General features: G+C 37.0%; 1 protein-coding gene across 1 annotated transcript in view; it reads right to left on the reverse strand.

Moving 5' to 3' along the window:
- Positions 1-513: 513 nt before the first annotated feature.
- The window catches only part of ANKRD28 (ankyrin repeat domain 28), a 78,031-nt gene continuing 56,390 nt past the window's right edge, over positions 514-22,154 (reverse strand). The window contains exons 15-28 of the mRNA XM_059484972.1: positions 21,074-21,185; positions 20,354-20,380; positions 19,389-19,463; positions 18,188-18,389; positions 16,681-16,768; positions 16,166-16,283; positions 15,347-15,566; positions 13,694-13,781; positions 13,514-13,597; positions 12,851-12,996; positions 12,595-12,677; positions 12,374-12,456; positions 10,011-10,102; positions 514-4,844 (exon numbers count right to left, since the gene is read on the reverse strand). Of these exons, the coding sequence (XP_059340955.1) occupies positions 4,558-4,844; positions 10,011-10,102; positions 12,374-12,456; positions 12,595-12,677; positions 12,851-12,996; positions 13,514-13,597; positions 13,694-13,781; positions 15,347-15,566; positions 16,166-16,283; positions 16,681-16,768; positions 18,188-18,389; positions 19,389-19,463; positions 20,354-20,380; positions 21,074-21,185 (1,705 nt within the window). The 3' untranslated portion in view covers positions 514-4,557. The remainder of the gene's footprint in view (positions 4,845-10,010; positions 10,103-12,373; positions 12,457-12,594; positions 12,678-12,850; positions 12,997-13,513; positions 13,598-13,693; positions 13,782-15,346; positions 15,567-16,165; positions 16,284-16,680; positions 16,769-18,187; positions 18,390-19,388; positions 19,464-20,353; positions 20,381-21,073; positions 21,186-22,154) is intronic.

Genomic DNA, 22,154 nt, shown 5'->3' on the forward strand with positions numbered 1-22,154 from the left:
GATACATACCATCAGCAGAGGCCCAGTGCAAAGCTGTGGGGGATGAGGAAGATCCTCCTGCTGCTCCTGCAGCTGGAGCCAGGGAAGCCCATGGAGCTCCCTCACCCACCCTGTGGTGCACAGAGCCAGAGCACGACCTCCAGTTCTGCAGAACTACTGTTTCCATAAACATTTACCCTTTTCATTTCGGTTTCGGTTTTTCAAGATGTGAACTTCACTGATCCAAACATGGAATTGAGTAGTATGGGCTCCCTGCAGACATCTGGCACTGTTAAAAATGTTCCCTGATTGTGACAAACTTCTCTCAAGTCATGCTAGCCAGTTCTTTGGGCAGTATTCACTGACACTTCCCATCATTCTACACACTGATCCTCTCACCCAGTTATTGCAGCATCAACAACAGAAAGATCACCACACTTCAGTTTTGGGTTTTTTTTGGCAAAAGAGAACCTGAGTTCCCCAAATACTTGTGTTATCCCCAACCAACTGCATTTAATGAACACACTCTCTCTCTTTTTTTTTTTTTTTTTTTTTTTTTTTTTTAATAGTAGCTATAAATAGAGCATGTTATTCTGGGTTACTACAGCTATTACCACTGGCAGTTGTTGTGTTTAAATGGGTACAGTCTGGGCAAGAAAGGAAGGCCAATTCTTCTCAAAACCAGAATTAATTGGGTTGGAGAATCTGTAAACATTATCTCATACTCCTTTTCAGTCATCTTCCCTACAGTTTAGGTCATAGCTTTGGGATCTTTAGTCCTCCTTTTAACATCTCCGTAGATGTTAAAAGGAGCAAAACTTTGAAAAATTAATTTTTAAATATTAACTTCTTTTTCAACCAAACATTTGTTAATTCTTTAGCCTGGTAGCCAAAACCAGAATATAGACAAGTCAGAATTTTAAACAAAATAAATTACCAGAAAAAAACCCCAACAATTGCAACCAAAGTCTAAAAATTGCCTAGAAGAAAAGCTCTTACTGTTCCACATATATTTATACAACTATATTGGAGACATTTAACCATGGAAAGGCAATAAAAACTTAAAGGAGGAAATACAAAGCAGGACACAGAGATTTTATATGGAATTACATGGAAAATCTCCTCAACTGCAGTAGTGTCACTCTTAGGGGGAGACACACTGATTCTTCATCTTATCAGCAGCCAGCATTTATCCTACAACATGACACTCTAAAAGTAACAGCTCAGCCTAGGAGGTTAATACTGACTTGGCATTTTCTCCTGCAGAACATTTATCCTGAGAACGGAAAACCCATAAAACATCCCAGAAGTCAGAGCACACAGAAAGCTGAGCAGAGCCAGCTGTCCTCGTTCCTTAAGTCCATCTGATTTTTTTTCTTCCCCAGGACATAAAGGGTTTCTTTTATTCTGATCTATTGCTTCAGTAGTCCAGCCAAGGCTCACTGCTCTCCCTTGATGAAAATCCAATTGATTGTTTGGATAAAGGCTGTAAGAATAGCTGTGCAATATTCATCTGTAGAAAATCAGGAGGATTTATTTCAGAAAAATGGAGGTTCCAACATAATTTTCTGGAAAGGAACAGGCCTCCAACTGAGGTATGAACCTTTTTTTAAGCCCTATGTGACACCATCATCACTCCTTGCTTTTCAGAGACAAGGAGCCTGCTGTTCCTTGACCTCTCATTAAGAATTGGTCTCTGAGCACAGCAGCATGGTCTTTAAACAAATCACGTTCCACTTTTGGAATTAGACCATACTCTAATAATAATCTTAATTATCACTTAGAAGGCACAATTACTGTCCCACACATACTGCTAGGTAGTAATAGAGTTTTGGGGTTTTTTTAACAAATACATGCAAATTGCAAGGCACAGGCTCACTGAATAAACTGCAATGATCAGACAGATGAGATACACAAATAATGTAACTATGAATTCCAAAGTCAATTTAGGAATTCATAATTAGAAAAGACAGATATTTAGCTCAATAAAGTTCACAAAATCTAAGTTAAAATAATGCATATTAATGCAGTGAGGAACTTTTCAAGAGCAACAAAATGAAAGGCACAATTTCTGATGGCATTAGGAAACAAAAACATTCAACAGTACTGTTTTCTGTGTGTCTCTGTATTCCATATTCAAATCTTTGACTTTTCAACAAACCAATGCCATGTGAGCTTTTCCTCCTCTGCCACCCAGCCTCTAGTGCACTACAATTTTCCCAGCAGGATAGGAGTGTCCCCTGTATAGTTTGTGCCCTATGGCTACAGACACCACACAGAGATACCAGGTCATCTCCTAGTCAGACAGAGGCCAGCACAGATAATAAAGGCCTATTAATATCATCCTTCCACAGTGCTTCTGAATTAACATCAGATAGTTTCATGAACAGAAACATGCAGCTGTTACCTTTTAAATAACTGCCTCACCACTTGGCGTTCTCATCAGGTTTCCCACAAGCATTTGAGGAAAAATTGGGTCCACGTTGCTTCAGCCTTGGAATGGAAAGGGTTGCAGTGAATCCCAAGACAGGCCCATGTGGATCTTGTGAGTGCTGCCCGTGGCACAAACATCGCTGCCACCGAGCCACACATGTGGGAGATTCAGAGGGAGGAGAGCACAGAAATCACCACCTCCCTGAAGTCCTCTAACTCTGCTCACAGACAAACAGTGAACACAGGCACAAATGGTTAAGAAAGCAGTATTTATAAGGAAGCCTGAAGGAATAATGAAGTAATATTCAAAATTATTTTAAGTAGCTCACCTTCGCTTTAGAATTAAAATGCTGGCAAATCTTCGTGGAGATTTTATAAACTCCAACAGCTCGACAAGAGACTTTGTCATTAATTCTTAGTACGTACAAATAAATTATTCATTACTAGAACTCACATTTTGGTTTTATTATACTCTGTAAAATATACAGGAATCTTGAAGTACTGAAAGAGTGCAGGTAAATACAGTATTCAAGCAGTCACTATTTCTATGTACATGCTTAATTCTTCAAAAACCCCACAAAATTATCAAATAGATCAAAATATTGTCCCATGTTTCCACACTATGTTCAGAAAAGCAGCTGTTAATTTACAATATCAAAGATTTCCAGTTTCACAATACAAAAAAAGGATAAAAATGAAATTGGAATCAGTTTGTAGTAATTTATTTTGTACTTTGCCAGGACACGCAAGGATTCCTTGCATGTACATAAACAAATTCACTTGAAAGTAACAGTTATAGTTAAAGCAGAGCCAAATAAAGTAACTTCATATTTAACAGACAAAACTTCAGCTTACTTATGTCAGTTTTTCATTCTTCAGGCAATTAAAAAAACCACAGTAGTCTGTTATAAATAAAAAAAAAATTGGGCAAGTCTGAACTACATTACAGGGACCTGTTTCTGCTGTTTATTTTCTAAATGGAGCACAACAAAGATACACAGCTCTTCCCACAGACCAGACACTGTACTTTTTTCTCTAATAGGGAAAAATACTCTTAAATTCACCTCCCCTCCTCCCTCCCCCCTTGTTAATCTGGGATTAAAAAAATGTGACAGGGATATACAATTTTAATCTTACATACAATTTTATGATGTAAGGAAGTAGATAAATTACTGAAAAGAACTCTCAGTCACAACAGGGTTATCAAGACATTTCAATTCAATGTTTTATGCAGTTTCATAGTTTGCAAGTTATGAATGTATTTTTAAATTAAGAAAAATTCCATCCAAAACCCAAAAGTTAAAAAAAATCTGTAACTGTGCAACAATTACTTCTTCCCTCCCACATCTCCCACCCCTTCCTTCCCTTATTACACTGTACATTTTTCACCCTGACTTCACCTTGTTAGCTGGTTTAATTTTAGTATTATAAAAGTATGACAGATCATTTTCCTTTCACCTAAAAGAAAAAAAAATAAAACTTAAAAGCACATCTGCTTTCTTTTATGGTACATTTAATAGTGTCGGAAGGCTTTCAGATGATTAAAAAAAAATAAAATTCAACATTTAAACCCAAATCTAAGCTTCTTTTCCAGAAGTAATTAAGGTTTGGTTGAAATAACTTCTCAAATAACCTATTCCAGTTTTCACAAAAATGCATTTAATTAAAAAAATCTTTAAGTTATTTGGTCCTTTGGCAATTTGCAGCACAAACAATGCCTACTGTACCAAACTCATTTATTGCCTTCAAAATGGTTTTAGGTTTATTGAGAGCATCTGAATCTAGCATCTGAATCCTTTGTCTTGTTCATTTACACCAAGTTGGGTGCCCAGTCTGCAGGAATTACCCCGGCACCAGAAACAGAATGGTAGAATACAGTTAAATAAAACAGTTTTGACATTCTTTTTTTTTTTTTTTTTTTGTCATGGATTCAAAGTACTTATTCAAGAATTTATGCTTCTTCTGCAAAATATGCTCCTAAAAATCTTCCTAGAGTCTCACAGATTTTTTTTTATATGTAACCACAATAAAAAACATCTTCTCAAAGGTGTGTCCTCCTTCTGTATTCAAACAGCAACAGCCTTCTGATAGCACGAGTCTGACCTTCCAGTGTGAGAGTTCACTCAGACCTACAAAAAGCATCTTCTAATAGGTCTCAGAATCTGAGTCATTGAGCTCATCTTCTTCTGCGTAGGGGTAGCCACCTTCCCTGCCAATGCTGTTGAAAGTACAGTAGGAGCTGTGGTCACTCCTCATGATTGGCAAGGAATCGAAGGTGACAGTTTTTGAGGTGTTGGTGTAATGATTAATGGCATTGAAGGTGAGGGAGGGCAATGTGCTGCTCGATGAAACAGGCATCATGGTGGCCAGGATGAGCGCCAGGCAATCGGCCACGTCCTTGTTGGGCGCGCAGGCCAAAGCCGGCGTGTAACCTGCGCATCGAGAGAAAACAAAACCTTCATTTAAAATAAAGACAACAGACAAATTTCTCCAAGTTCATACAATCTTTCAGCTGTAAAGGTATTTTACATTGCTTAGCTCCGCACTGTTTAAAAAACCAAAAAAAATGAAATAAACGCATTATCAATTAGGATTTTTAAACTTCTTATTACAAAAACAATCTTGAAATTAATGGGCTTTGCAAAAAAGATGTAATTGCTTTGTTAAGCAGAGCCAAACACTCTAGGCCAGTGAGAAAAGCCCAGATCTGAAAATGGTGAGGAAGTCACCTGGCTGAGGACAGACAATTAAAAGCAGCCAGCAAGGATACAGAGCATTCACTAAAGAGCTACTGCACAAACTACAGCTCAAACATTTCTTCATCCAGCATCTCCACCATAGCTGTTCATCACAGACAGGCACTTCAATAACACTGTGCTATCTCAATAACAAGCTGGCTAAAGGATCAAGGCCAGTCAATTGAAAAGGCAGAGTGTAATTACTTCATCACAATAGTGTAATATACTTCATTACAATATTCAATAATATAAATTATAAAGCCAATGCCTGATTTCTGTTTGCACGGTCTCAATTAAGAAATCCAGAGAAGTTTGAGTAAATGCCAGCTGGGTTAGCAGGCTAGAACTTGCAGGGAGACCACTTGGTTGCCCAAATGGTCCAACCAAACTTCTGCCAGGCATTGCTGCTGTGACAACCCCCAAATTCAGGAGGTCGCAGGCTGTGGAATGATTTGCAGTCAGGTCACGTAGCTGTGACATTTCTTCTGGGTTTCTGCGGCTCTAATAATCCTCCACCACTGTTCCTTCTGTAGCTTCCCCTTCTCTGTGTACTTGCCTCTATTCATTCAATGTCAAGGAAAATGCTTCAAATTCTCAGCAGAGATCCGTGCACTGCTCCTGTCTCAGGCGTAGCCATTCAGATGGCGCCTGAGGGTGAGGTCTGGCACAGGTCTCAGTGCATCTACAGGACCAAGGGACTGTCCTTGCTGGTGCCATTGGCAGCTCTAAAAGCAGGGCAGTCTCCTAAGTACCACCACAGATCACAGCTAATTCTGATGCCAAGAGCAGGAAAAGTTCCCCTCCCTCGCTCCACCCTGCAGCATCTCTCACTGTGTGGGACAGAAATGCCCACAATGAGCTCAACAGGAAGATTCATATTCAGGTACATTTGGGAGTCTGAAGTCCTGCACTACCTTGTAGTCCACAAGTTCAAGGTGTACAACATCCAAGTAAAAAGCATCCAAGTAATTTTAAATAATAGATGGCTTTAATTCAAAGTGCATGATAGACTTCTATCCAGACTTTAGGAAGGCAGGGAAAACAAGGCAATCCTCATTCTACCAGCAAGTGTTTCAACTACTTCAAAGGAATCATCTTTATTTTAGAAGTAGGTCCAGATCAAGTTTTAGGATAGAGCTCAAGAGCAGTTACTGTATTGTACAACTGCACATAGGTATTAAACCAGTAAGCACATTATGGAAAATAACTGTAGCTAGAAATCAAGAAAACAGCAAGCAGGGGACAGTCTATTGAGCTATTTTTCACTCAGGACAGTTGAACTATTTCTCACTCAGGACAGACCTTGTGCTTGATGCTTTGAACAGAGCAAGACAAGAGTCCCTGCCCAAAGGAGCACACAATCCAAGGAAACACAGAGAAGTCAAGCACAGAACGCACCAGCTGACCATGCGATAGGGCCGTACAGAAGTGCAGCGCAGCGGATGGTTTCATTGTTAGTTAGGTACCACAGCACTTAAACAGCTCAGAGTTAACAGTGACAGTCTGCAGAAGAGATACATTTTGAGAGGATTCAGAAGCAAGGGCCAGGGCTCGCCACACCTGGATCATGACTGCATTTCAGGCATGTAAGGCAGAACAGAAGGCTCAGAACTGATACTCAGATGCACACCATTTATATCTACGGTTGCTGGAGGTTGTGTGAAGGTAAGATGACACACAAAGTTTATTAAAGCTGGTCATATTCAATTCCTTTCACTAATGTGACTTGATAAAAGTTCAAAGAAGAAAAACAAGCAGTCATCTGCTATTTTAAGGGTTTTATTTCTTTGTTTGTTTGACCCCTTCCCCCCTCCCCCCTTTTAAAGACTTCTAGGGTCTTGAATACTCATGTTCCTTCTGGAGCAGTGCATCCCAGTTCATCATAAAAAGGTCAATGTAAGGATTAAACAAAATACTTGCTTCTGTTAAAAGTTCTCTGTTCTCTAAAAACTGTGTTTATAATTAATACACAATTGAAGATCTCGAGCTCCTGGCTTTCATAAGCAGGAATGAAATACCCCAGTTTTATTCCTGCCTTAGACATAGCAAGATGAAGTAACTGCTTACACCACAGAAGACTGACATCTGTGTCCTCCACCACATAAACTTATATTAACTCCACTATATCAAATTCAAATTTATAAGAACAAATTGTAATTTTATGACACTTAACTGCAGAGTGATAATTCATAAGCCAGGGAAACAGCAGATATAAATACTTTATATTTCCTTTGAAGATGATGTTGGTAAATGAACTGACTCCACTGAAATACTCTTATCTCAGCTCTCCTGTAATGGTCCTCATAATCTGCACTTGTACCTGTGCAAGGCTTCACAGAACAACAACAACAAAATATTGACTATCTTCATTTGTAGATGGGGCAATAGAAGTAGAGTGAGTTGGGGCAGCATCCTTGCACAACAAAAAACAGGGGTCTGCATGATGGACCCTGACTTAAGGCTGAGACTCCCCCTGCCCAAATGCAGAGTTGCTCCCTCCCCTGGGCCTTGAAAGTTGCCAGGAAGGGGTCCACAGGAAAATCAGAGGGTTGGTGATGTGGTCAGTGCAATGAGAGTTCTCAAGATCAACTGAATGAGGTATTAGCACTGGGAAAGAGATGAGAGTCTGAGACAGAAGTCATCTTATAACAACTTGGAGAAAAATTCCTTCCAGAAAACTGGACATCTCCAGTATAAACCAAAATACAAGTTAAATACTCAGGGAAAAAAATTCCACTACAAAACAAAACACACAAAGAAACCCTCCTGAAACGTTGATTGAGTGACAAAACTTCATATGGTATCAAATGAAAGAAAAAGCCAATAATTTCATTTAAGATGGGCAAATTTGCATTAATAATGTCCAATTCAACAGAATTTTGTAGATGAAGGTGATGGCAGTTTCATCATGACTGGTGCAGAAAAATGGGGAAAATAAAAAGAAATTTGAATAAGAACTGATACAGAGCTGAGAAAGAACCCTCAACACGACCACTTTGGGGAAGTATACTGGAGAGTAAATTTGCTGTTTCAGCTGCATTTAATCTATTAAGAACCAAGAGGATTAAATTTTTTCTACTGACATTAGTTCTTAAACAAAAATGATCTCACCATTTTAAAAGATGCTCTATGACAAAAGCAGTGTGACTTCAAATTCAGAATTTTAAAAATCTTATAAACTATTTATAAACTGAAATGCAGGTAACTGGAGTGATGCTGGTTTTTTTCAAAGCTCATGTTTTTCAAAAATGCTCAGATATAGCAGCAGAAGACTCAATTTATACAGCTATAGATACAAATAGAGATTGCTTGCAAAAAGTCAATGTAGCTTTTACAGGAAGGACAAATTCAAAACCAAAAAGTGGATCATCACTCCATAACAGCTGAGGCTCTGCTGGTTACATGTTCCATATAAGGAACCAAGAGAGGTTCCACGTAAAACACTAAAACTTTCTAAAACTAAAATTAAACTCCCTTCTCATCTAATTCTGTATGAAATGCCAATCTTGTTTGGCAGATCACTGAACTTATCTGGACTATGCTGAAGTAAGAGAATGTCAGTGTTGTGATCCAAAATATTCCACTGCCTATTTCTTCAGTCAGAAAAAGAATCCATCAAGGCTGCTTGATATAGTCTCAAGGCTGCTTAAAATTGTATAAACAAAGCAACTGCTATTAGAAAGAACCACAGTAAGGAAAAATATTAGATAGTGCTCAGACTTACTTTAAAATTTAAAATGTGAGCAGAATAAAAAAGATGATTTTTAGATCCCCAGGCTGCCAGGGTACTTTGATTCAAATGTTTTCCTCTGTTATGTCAAAGATCCATTCTAACAAGGGACTGGCTGGCTGTATATGAGAAGCCCACAAAAATGCAAATGTCTCCAGTCAGCATACATGTGATGAGAAGCAAAAATAAAAAAAAGATATATCTTTTTATCTTTTCATTTGAGGGAGCTTCTTTTAGCACTTACTCTTGTGCCCTATTTTAGGCAAGGAATGATCTTTAAGTCACCCATGTTACTTGAAGCGGTGTAATTTGAGAAACACACAGAGAAAGTCACAGCAAACTTTAAAAGAGGAAAAAATTTCCAATCTGGAAATATAATTAGAACTATTAATTAGGCACATCACTTTTGGAATAAAAAATAACAAACAAACCCAAACAAAGTCAAAAAGCAAACAATCCATTGCTTCAGCCCTCCCCAGATCCCAGCTCCTGCTTGTATGGCATAAGTGACAGAGCCTTACACTTTCAAAAGCACAGCTTAAGAGGACCACAGATATCTTATATGAAAATATGTGAATTAGTCAGTAAATCTAATTTTCTTTTGTTTTACAAGATGTAGGATTTATTCTCATGATAAAGCAGTTACTTCTTACTTCTAAGTGCCAAAAACTCTGAAGAGCCAGAAGCTTGAGAGCAGTAACTGTGAGCTGTAAATCATACTAGCTTTTAAAAGCTAACACCAATATACCTACTGTGACAAAACAAATAGCAATTCAATCCAGCTTAACAGCTGAAAGTTGTATTTTACTTTGAGCATTATGTTTTTCTGACCATTTTTGGTATGCCAAAGCTAGTGCATTTATAGGTGCATCATAAAACTACTTTTATAGTGCATCATAGAACTACAAATGCAAGCCAAACTTTTCTGTGCTGTGACCTGCATCTGTTCTCAAAGTTTTCACTCACCCTACTTCTGCTGCTTTGCTAAAATGATCCACCAGCAATGCATTTTTTTCTGTGAGGGCAACCTACTGCAAGGCTCATCTGGAGTTTCCACAGTTACTGTTTTTGAAGGAGTTGAGTTTAGAAGCACAGTTCCTTACAGGAAAACAAAGTTAGATTTTTCTTACCATTTTCATCTACAGCAAGTACACTTGCTCCCTTCCCTAAAAGCTCTTGAACTACAACCGTTAGTCCATTTCGAGCAGCAACATGCAGAGGTCTGTGAAGACAAGCAAACTCATATATAAACCTTAGAACAAGTCATGAAGTAAGATAGGTAGCTTACATCTAGTTAAATGTAATACTTATACTTCTATGTTATTTACACATTATACAAATATTGTAAATGTAATAACTAAGATGGAAAACTCAGCAAATCTCTTTTCTTATTGCAAAATACCAATTGTGAACTTTATTCTTTCCATGGCATCACACAGGGAGGAAGCAGCTGCTAGTAAAGATGTGCCTGCTTATGGAGTTTATCATGTTAAAAAGTCAGAAACACTTGGCACCCTACTGCTGATAAATCCCCCACTCAACTGCTGTAACAGATACTGTCACATGTGAGAGTAACTGCATATCACTGCCATCACTCACTGGAGCTCTACAGCAGAATGGCAGCCCTTTGCTACTTCATGTAAATATCCATAAGAGATGCAGAAACACTTCATCAATCTGCCTTCTAGAAACCACTATATTCCATTGTAATTAGAGATGAAAAAATATTTCACAGTATAATGCATGAAGCAAGAAAAGCAGATTACTTTTCTAAACCTCAAACTACTAACCGTAAATCAATTTTGTGTTGACTTGCTCTATAAAGAAAAGTGTACTTTTATCTCAAATATTCTAATTGTATCTTTTTCAAATGCAACAGTTTTTCAAAACTGGTTCCCATTGGCTTAAATAAAACTTTATCATCACGCAGCAGGAAACAGAATTATCAGTTTACTTCCCTTCTGCTTTATATTGCTCTTCATTCATTCTAAGATTCCTGAAGTTGTTTGAATTAACTATAAGCTGGAAACAAATGCCTCACTTATATATCAGAAATGCAAAAGATACAAACAGGAGCAGCTGTATCTATGGTATCTATGGTGCTTGCCTTAAAGTATTAAAAATGCAAGAATTACCACACCCCACAGATATACTGAAAAATGTACTGTAATTAAAGTAATTTTAATGTAGAGACCAACAATTTTAATGCTTATCTTGCCACAAAGAAGGACTTTGTTTAAGCTGTTCTGAAAGTCAATTTAGTTATTAAATATTTGCTAAAGCAGTATTATTTAAACAACAAGTTAAAACTCTGCAATTTATATAAACACTTTATAGAGGTGCAAATGTGTACCTATTTTATCCCATGACATCTCTTGATCAAACTATTTGAGCCAAGGCATGTGGGTGGAATTACATGAGCCTGTGGTAGCATACTTTCCCACATCTGTTCCCATCTCCTTTTTGCTTTTCCTTCTCCCAAGACATCCTTGTTTAAAGCCAGAAATGAGGCAATCAATCCTTTCCCGCTTTCTGGTGATTTCATGCTGCCTGAGGTGCACCATGGTGAGCAGCAAAAGCAAAGGAAGAATTCTTACTATTTTAACTCCTTAATTCAAGCAGGTCTCAGGGAATACTTGGAAGCTCTGTATGAGCTTGAATATGGCAAGATTCCAGAAGGGATGTAAGGCCAGAATAATATGTGAGTTGCTTACAAGTTCCAGTGTGGGGTGTTTTTTGGTGGTTTTTTTTGGCTTTTTTTTCCCCCTAAATGGTCTGTGATACCATTACTAAAGCAGTCTGATAATTCATGTGCATAACTCAGCTACACGTTGTGTGCCAAGTATTCCCTGAACACAAACCCATTCTCCAAAAGGAAAAAAATGCATTAGAGTCATTTTAGTAGCCCATCTTGATTGGTATGACATACCACACATTTCTAAGGTTTCCTTGTGATTTAGGCTAACCAAATAGATTTAATTCTATTTGAGAGACCATCTTCAGGAAGGTTTAAGAATAGTGTATTCTCCATGATATTTAATAGACAATAACGTTTCACCCTTGAAGCATCAAACAGAAAGCATGCTGAAGAATAAAAGCACACTTCAGGCAGTTATTTTTTTTAAAGTAGATAGCTAAGACTTTGAAGACCAAGTCTTAGTTTGCCTCAAGTTGTTAAATGAAGTGGTTTTTAATTGAAAAACTGGATAATTTTTAAAATAGAAAAATCTCAGTTTACAAGTAATCTCAGTGGATTGCAGTAACTCCACACACGAATCACAATAATGTTTTACTTTTCATTCTATTCACCCACGAGAAAAAAAAACATCCAGAGCTGTAAGTATGAGCAAAACACCCTTTCAATTCCAAATTGGTTCAACTCTTGGTACCTATAAACAGTTGAGGTTGAAAAAAAATCTGAAAAATATTCCTCTTTATGAGCAAGATACACACCAAGAACTCATCTTTCAAACACGGTCCCTGTGATACGTACGTTTGCAAGGCTGCGTTGGTGGCGTTGATGAGGTTTCTATCTGTAATCTTCTCCAGGATTAACAAGGCACTAGTTTCATGACCCTTAACACAGAACAAATATCTGTCACATAACAAATATTCCTCACCAATTGCTTTGAGTGTTTTCTCAAAGTAACAATACTTTCAAACAGTGCTCGACAACACAAAGCTCAGCACTGATAAGTCAGACTGTGCACACACCTTGCTGCAAGCCAAATGGAGTGCTGTGTTCTTAGAATTGTCTTGCAAAGTCAGATCAGCCTTAGCACTGCTAACCAGCACCTCTGGGGAAATAAAGACTTTTATTAACTAAAAACATATTCCTTAAAATCCAAACGGGAAAATGAAAACAGAGTTTTGGCAAAATATATTCACAAGAACATGAACTGTAAGGCTACTTCACCCACAGTAAGATTAACAGAGCTAAGAGCAGAAATACATAAAGCTTTCTCTTTACCAACTGTATTCGTCTGTCCATTTTCTGCAGCCATCATTAAAGGTGTTTTCCCAGAAGAATCTACAGCATTTACTTGAGCACTGTGACCAAGCAGAAGCTGTAGACACTCAACGTGATCTGTAAAAGCTGCTGCATGCAGAGGTGTTCTACAACAGATCAAAAAACAATATGGCCATGTTCAGCCATGCTTTCTACTGTATTCAAAGGGGCATCCCTGCCTGTGATCCTACAAATAAAAAAGACTCTACAGTCTCTCCCACTGATCCTTTGCAATCAGTATTGCTGGAGTTGTGACTGCTGCCTTTATAAAAGTCCCTTTCCAGGTTCAACTAATGCCACCCACACAGTTTATAATAGAGATACAATTCGATTCAGAAAAAATAAAAGATGCATAAAGCTCTATCCACAAAATGAAAACATGTAAAATGTACTCGAAGTTGCCTGTATAATAAAAAGTCAATTCAAGTTTACTGAATAAGAACAGGATTTAAAAAATCTAAAATTTATTTCTAGCACAGAATAAAACAAAAACCTTCAAAGAATAAGATGGGAAACTGAGGAATTAACATTAAGTAGTAAATACAACCCCCCCCAAATGACTGAAGAATTAGACACAGCCACTGTATGACATTACAGACATTCCTTCTCCATTTGCACTCTTACCTTCCTTTTGAATCTGTTGAATTTACAATACCACCACCTAGTGTATCAATTAACATTTCTGCAGCACCTTCATTGTCATTTATCCTATAAGGAATTAAACAGACTGTTATTTACAGAATGATAAATCTTTTGTTAAATACAGCAATGAAATTTATGAAGAATAATTTTGTACTTCCTTACACAGCACAATGCAAGGGACTGAAAGAATTTCCTTCCATTTTCTGAAAAACTTCCTGTTCCAGGAGCAGCTCTACACAACTGTCGTGACCTAAAGCAAATGTAAGAGTTAGGTATTGAAAAGAAGGGAAAAGGTCTAACTATAGCTTACAATGAAAAATATGTATCTAAATTAGATTAAGCAGTATTGTATTTGAAAATTTAAAACAAAGACTGGTTATATTCAACAGGGCTGAATATTCAACATTTAGGTACCAATACAATCTTGGAATCCTGAAAATCAAACTGACATGTAATACTGTAAACTTGATGAAATTTCTAAGGTACCTCACGCTGTCTGAAGAACACCCAGAGCACCTAATTGAATTCTTTACACCTCTGCATTGCAAACTCTTCTGTACATTTATCACTTTGTCTCCATGAAAACAACTCCACCATTTGAGGTTTATTTTTGTTCCATATTTAGTTGAAATTATCACCCAGCTGCATCAGCTCAGTAGTTATTCACTTAATAATAATTGGTGAAATGAAGGTTTAATCTCTTACTTCTTGGTTTTTCTCTATCATGTCATTCAAAGATGAAATAAAAAACAACCTCTACTATGTTCTAAATGAACACACAGAACAAAATCTTTAGCAAAGGTGCTGAATGATTTTCCTACATTTTAAGGTCTCCCTCACTCTCAAATCCATGAAAAATATCAGTGACGAAGAAAAAAAAATTCTTATTGAATCACTTTTATATACTTGAGATTCTTATGTGTACCATATTTGATATGAAGAAAGTTTAATATAGATTTAACCTGAAACCATTCCTCCTTATGAAAGTTGTTTTTTGGGATGTGTGTGACACATTTCTATTCAAAAGTATTATGCTGAATTTATTTAAAGACTCCTTGAGACATAAAGCTAAGACAGTATATGACAAAAATGTAGGACAAAAGTAAACATTTCTTATGTATTAGATGTTAATACATTTGTTATAGGTAAAAGTTAAGTTAAAACAGGATATAGTTCAATTATATTGTATTAATTATGTTCTATTATTTGTATTATGTTAAAGGGGAGGGGCTTATTAGAATGTGCTAGAAGGGTCCAGGGTTTGGTGAAACAGGGGTCTGATGGGGCAAGGCAAGGTCGAAGAGAGATTGGATGAAACATCTGACCAATCATTCGAAGCCCTGCAGAAACGATTGGTCTAGAATGAACGGCGGTAAAGACCAATGAGAAGCCTGGAAATGGACCAATCATCATGAGGATCCAAAATGCACCAGTCCTGGACTCGAGGGGGACTATAAATGCGGGGCGTGCGGGTGGGTTAGGGTTCTTCTTCTTTTGGAATACTTTTTGTTTGGGAGAAGCCAGTGCACTTGGGATCAGCACACTGTTTCGTTTTTGGCTCGCTGTGTGGGTGCCTGGGTTTATCCTGGGCACTCCATTCCTTGTAGTTATTTTAATAAACGAGAACCTCTTTCTCTGGAGAAAGTTTGGCCTCGTTCGTATCCATAACAATTCCTCTTCAAGATATCCTGTCATTTTCTCTCATTCACTGAAAGGAAGTGGAAGATGATGTTGCTTTTGTATGAACATTAACTTATTAATACATCTACCCCAATACCAATAAATAAATGTGGAGCTGCATTTGGATGCATGTACCATTGTAGCAGGCCCAGTGCAGCGATGTGTAGCCGTGATTGTCTGCCATGGCAGGGGCGGCGTCCCCAGCGGCGGCCGCCTGCAGCAGAGCGCCCAGCACGCCGATGTGGCCGCACGCCGCCGACAGGTGGATGGGCGTGCGGCCCCGGCAGTCCCGCAGCAAGCACTTGGCACCGTGCTGGAGCAGGGCTTCCACACATTCCTCGTGCCCAGTAACTGCCTGGGAGAGACACAGGAAAGGGCCAGTTTGGAAATATTCATGTATGTAAGCCGAGGTGTAGAACCCAAGCAAACAAACCTAAACCTCAGGCAAATTCTTGCATTTTTAAGGCGTAACAAAATAAGCAAAATAAGTTGCTATTTTTATTCCTAAAAACAGACATTCTGTTGGGAAAATAGCAATGTATTATAATACTCATGTCAGAATATTTTCTTGGAACAACACTGAATGAACTACTAATCTCTTGGGCTCATTCAATTGTCTTATCTGGCAGATACTATAAACAAAATATTTGGCACGTGGCACGTATCATGCTTTTCTTCCTCCTATTAACCCTACCTTGCCCCCAACAAAAAACTGTACTCTAGGACCTCTCCAGTCAACACTTTACAGCAAGATAAGGAGGTTGTAGAAGTCAAAAGGAATTCTGAGAGTAGCAAACAGGCAGAATACACCCTTCAAATGCAACTAAAAATACAATTAAAAATTAAAATGGCAAGATGAGAATAATGAGATATTAATTAACACTACATATTAAGTCTTTATTTGAAATTAACATGTAGGAAACTGGAAATGAAAGAAAGGGAATATTCTCTTACCCCTCTGTGTAATGCTGTCCTTCCCCACTTATCTTTGGCATCTACATTTGCTCCTTTGTTAAGGAGTGAATAAACACAGTCGGTGTGCCCATTGAGAACTGACAACATCAGAGGAGTCCTAAGCAGAGACAGAAATAAAGTGGAAATCTACACTTGGAAATTTAACAGACTAGCACTCAGTTCAAGCACAACAACTGCTATCCTTGCACTCAACACTGTTAAGATTTACATCATCAATGACCTTCCACTCATTTGCTTTTTAGATTTGAGAAAATAAAGTAACATGCCCCAGTTCAGAAGTCCTGATTAAGTAACTAGAATCCATTTTCTCAGCATCTGGGCAGTAAGACACATTCTAGTTTCCTCCACTGAACATTTTTCACTCTCAACTTCATGTTTATTGCAATAATTTTCTTTAAAAACAAATTAAAAATAATTACTGTAAAGTATTTAGTTTTTTCTTTTACAAAATGCAATGACTTGTGTAGAACAGAATGTCCATCATTTAAACTCACTGTCCATTTCCATCTTGAATGTCCACTGCATTCTGTGGCTCTGCATTTCCTATCAATAGCCGCAAACATTCTGAATGACCATTTGTAGCTGTAAAACATTATAAAAATATGGGGTTTACATGAATTGCCTTTGAGTAGAGAGCTCAAAGAGAATGGCAACCTATCTGCTCAGACTAAAGCCCATTAGCTTAAAAACCCACTGTACAATTTTACCATTGTTATAACTTAAATTAAAATATGAATACTAGAAAATTTCAGAAATCAGGTATTCTCAATTGTACAGTGTTAGAAACCACTGATTCCAACTATCAACTGCCAACAGATTTTATGTATATATATATTAAAGAGGTTGCATATATTAAAAGTAATTGGAATATATGCTTATACAACACACACAAGATATCAGAATTAGCGTAATTTTTGCTTGCTTTAAGGCACTGGGAAACACATACCTAGCAAATCATAGTCAGATTTTGTTAGCAAGTGTAGCATGCACATATTATAAAATAATAATGGAAATCACATTTAGAAAGGGGAAGGAAATGTAATGCATAGATGTAATAAACCAAGCAGTTAAAAAAAAAGGAAAATGAACAAACAGAAAATTGAGAAATCTCATTTAAATGCAACTCATGAAAGATAAAATGATTGCTTCTTGGAAGGGAAATTATTTCTGACCTACAGCTGCAGTATTCAGCTCACACAAGCACAGCGACAATTCATGTTTCTGTAGCTGACAGACATGCTAACACAAGTTAGGAAAGCTCAATCAAATAGCATAATACAGCTTGTGCTTATGGACAACAAAACAAGTTGTCAAGAATGATGATGTTTTGTACATAATGCTCTTTTTAACTGCAACACTTCTGTAATGCCATTACTATAAATGCCAAATTTAATAAGCCTATTTTTAATGCGAGGGGAAAAAAAGACTCTAGTGTGGATTCTAGACTCAGAGAAAGGCAGGCCTAGAGATGTTTTCTAGGAAAGTCAGCAAGAAAACACTGCAAAGGATTTGCTGTTATTTTGAAAATGCTCAGGAGTCATTTAAATCCTTGGAAAAAAATCAAAGTAAGTTTTCATGTCTCTTCTCAAACTGCCAAAATTCTCCAAGACTCCAGTCATTTTTAGAAGCATTTTACTGCCAAGACCAGCAACACAATTTGCCTTTCTAAATTTGGGGCTGCAGTTTGGCCTGTGTGAAAGATGAGGAGAGAAGCAGGGACATGTCACTGCACCTGTCAGCACGGCCACTTGAATGGACAAGGACAATGCACCCTTCCAGAGGGAAGTGTGGAACAGCACTCTTGGACTCCACTGGTTTATTGGATTAATCCTGGTTCCTGCCTGCAACTCTCTTGCTACATGCTTCTCAGCACAGCATATATACCTTGAAAGTCATCCTCTGTCCCTAAATACCATTTCTTAGAACATTAATGACAGAGACTTCTAAACAGTTTATACACTTCAAAAGCCAAAATTTTAGAGGTTAGTAGCTAGCACATACCTGCAGCATGAATTGGGGTCCTCTTTACAACATAATCTTTCACCAAGATTGATGCTCCCTGATTAATGAGCACATCTACACATTCCACGTGTCCCTTAAAGGCAGCAAGATCCAGTGGTGTCCTCCCATTGTTATTCCTCACATCAAGGTCCAGCAGTGACTGTACCAGCACTTCCAGAGCTTGATGGTGGCCATGATAGGCCTACAAGAGTAAGAAAATTATTCAATTTTCCCATCCTTAACATTTTTCCCTTTCTTGCCAGAATTACATAAATGATACTATAAAGAGACTATTCTTTCTTTAGCATGCAGAAGGGCAACTGATGCAGGACATAAGTAGTTACAACAGTTACAACTAATTTTAAAACCCCACAATTTCAGCAAGAAGATTGGTGGTTTTTTCCTATTTTATCCCCTCAGTCAGCAACTGCAACTACTCCCAGAAAATCATCTGTCTTCAATCTGCATAAAAACCAGTATTTTTGACTACTGCACAATGTTTCATCGTTTTATGTTGTAGTTACATCATCCTCAGATTATTTCAAGCGAGGAACATAAGCAAACTTAAGTATTGCTTTTAGCTTTTTACATAAAATATTAAAAAAGCACCTGTAATAAGAATGCAGTAAAATAGCTTTCATTTACCACTACCAAAGATTATTTTTTACTTTGTAGATATATGTATATGTGTATGTATATATATATGTACTGCATGAGACTATTTTCAGAAAGTATAGAGTGGTTTTTCAATTGCTTTAAATTCAGTGAAAAGATCAAAGCTACACATTGAGCTGGTTACTCTGCATTTTGAATATTTTTTATAGACAGAATTTCATCATTGTGTTACACTACTCCTTGTGCAAACTTTTCCTGAAGTATTGAGGACAAACATTTCTCGTAGTAAACAATAAAGAGAGTAAAACAATGTAATGATTAAAAAAGTCATAATTACTTATAGAATAAGTCTTATAAAAGTTTCATTAGCACAGATTTTAATTAGAAGATTCCACATGAAAGCTGTTCTGTGAAGCAAATTTCAAGTGAAATGCAAGAATCATCCTGTATACCTCATTCAGGAATATTAATACATATGTTTGCATTTTGTTTAATAACCTATTTTGAAAAAATCCAAATGAATAAATCTGTGCAGCAACTGTTGGCTACCAGATGAGCTGTCATCACTAAAGAACTGAGAACTTACAGCTAAATGCAGTGGACTTATAGGTGCTCTGTTGTCTGAGTCATTCAGCATGTCAGTACCTGATGTTTCCATCAGCTTAGAGAGAAAAAGTCAGAGTGAGTGCAAAACCCCCTCACCTTTGAAAACACTCAGCAATAACTGCTACAGTTTTCCATAAACACAGATTGAAAAATAAAGGAGAAAAAGTAGGAAGAATAGTATAGAATTACAGATGTCCCGATCTCTAACGTTTTAGAGTCTGAATGAACTGCAACATATCCCCCATGTTCATGTTCCAACCCCAGTAGTTTAATTTTGCATAATAATGCAATAATTCAATAAGAAACTAAATTGAAATTAGTATTTTTTCTAAAGTAGCAATATGAACAATGAATACAAAGGGAAGACAAGGAAGGGTGACAACAGCAGCAGGGAAAAAACCCCAAACATCAGCCAAGTAAGCATCCTGATTAGGTGAAAAGTCAGCAGAATACAATATGAAAGGCCAGACAGCAGGATGGATTTCTGAGAACAGGAAAACAATTCTCAGAGAGAAAAAATGGACTCAAAAAAAGCAAAAGCATTATAGCATTAAAATATCTATGTATATACATTACTATTTGTGGCTTTCACATGTGTTCTGAAATTTTACTTCTGGGTCTTCTTCAAGACCATATTTAATTAAGTACATTAGTAGAATTAAAACATTCAAAATATTTGAAGAACACCAAATACATTCAAATTACATTTTCATTATCACGCATGGTCAAACAACTGTTTAAGTAAAAAACTACATGGCTTAAAAATAATTTCCCATTTTAAAATTGTAAAATCCAATTAAATCTAAACTGTAGTTGAAATGAAATAATACATTCATGCATTGAAGAAATGGCTGAATAAGTCTAAAAAATAAGCAGTATTATTAAAACTACATGTTCCCTTTTGCTCTATAGCAGTACTTAAAAAGTGAAAAATAATAGACTTACAACATCTAGAGGCGTTTCACTTGCAATCTGTAATTAAAAACATTCAAAATTCATGCATGAATACATTTAAACATAAAAGAGCAATTTCAATAAAAATACTGAAGTTGTATAAGACAGCATATCAAATAGCACACATATTTTTGTAAAGGGAGCAATAAAAAACTAACTATGACTTTATTATCTGAAATTCTATTCTGTGGCCACTAGTTACTGTAACTGCATGAACTATTTTATAAGTCACCCTTTCTTTACAGGTTCTTCCGACATTTTAATTTGCTCCTTTCAAATAACATTCATGAAATTTCTTAAAAGTTCTCAGTGGGATAACTTGTGGTTGCTTTATTTCAGCCACCAGCCAAAAAAAAAAAAAAAAAAGTAGTATATTTTAAATTAAGACACAAAAACCCCTAATATCCCACATCTTCAACCAGTTGTCTCGTCATCTGAGAATTTTTCATCTTTTAAAGTCAGTATCTAGCATCCTAGCTCCTCACCTTGCTTCTATTTTAGGAATACCAAATGCTTAAATTTATCTGCACTGAGGCTGAAAATTATAATTTTATTTTATAATTATTTTTTATAATTATAAAATTATTTTTAAAAATACTGAAAATCCAGTATTGACCCAGCTGACAGGCAAGGAGGAGGAATGCCCTGGCCTCTGCAGCACACCCTGTGAGAGCAGCAGTGACACCTTCCATCCAGGATTTGTTCTCTTACCAGTTCAAGACACAAGCGATGACCGTAGGCAGCTGAGTAATGCACTGCATTGTACCCTTGCTTGTCTCGGATCCCGGGGTTGGCATCATTTCTTAGCAAGTATTCCAGGCACCTATTCAAATTGACATATGCAACCATGTATCTAAATGCTGAATTTCAACTTAATGCTAAGTGATAAATTGTTCCAATTCAACTGGAAAATAGAATACAGCACACAGGGACACTGATTTAATGTACAATATTGGCTAGGACTAGAGAATGCTACCTTATTACAACAAACATAAAGGTCAATCACAAAGCTTCAAAATTTGAAATAATCCTTCTCTGCAGACATCCTGCATCTTCTGAGTTATCTGACTTGGTTAAAACTAGTATTTCGTGGCTATTTTCCTCCAGCTAACACAACTGCAGTTACCTTTGCTAATATCAATGATTACTATTTTGTATGCTTTTCTGCATTAATCCCTTCTACTGTATGTTATATGCAAAGAAGAGAAGCAGATCTTCATGGTAGCATACAAGAATATCACACACACACATATGCACTACCAGATACAACTTTTAAAATTTGTTTATACAGCAAATACTCAGTTGTTGTCATACATATATCTTACCATTCCTTACTTTCACTGGACAAATTTATAGCCCAGTTTCATCTACACTCAGTCAGGAGGATGGGAAATGGGGGATTCAAGTCAGCTCACTCTCTCCCTAGTTTTCAGTTTTTAAGAGACTCCATGTGTACACACTAATGACTGCAAGCAATAACTCTGCTGTTTCATACTTTATGATGACTGTAATTTCAGCAACCTTTTCCAGAGTCATTATTATGACCTTGAACTTTCTGGTGAAGCTGTTCGTTATTCTGAAGTGTACAACAGGTCAACATCCCTTCTTTTCTCTGGGATCACTAAATATTTCCTTATCAGAGGTGGATTCTCACTTCCATAATTTTTTGCCCAGCTTAAACAAGGTCTTGGTATGTAGTGAGAAAGGTAAAATTTCTTGAGTTTTAAAGAATAACACATGTAACATAAGATGCAAGTAACTTTAAAACTCATTCAGTATAGCTAATAAAAAG

This window comes from Ammospiza nelsoni, chromosome 1, assembly GCF_027579445.1.
Source record: "Ammospiza nelsoni isolate bAmmNel1 chromosome 1, bAmmNel1.pri, whole genome shotgun sequence".
NCBI classification, from domain to species: Eukaryota; Metazoa; Chordata; class Aves; order Passeriformes; family Passerellidae; genus Ammospiza; species Ammospiza nelsoni.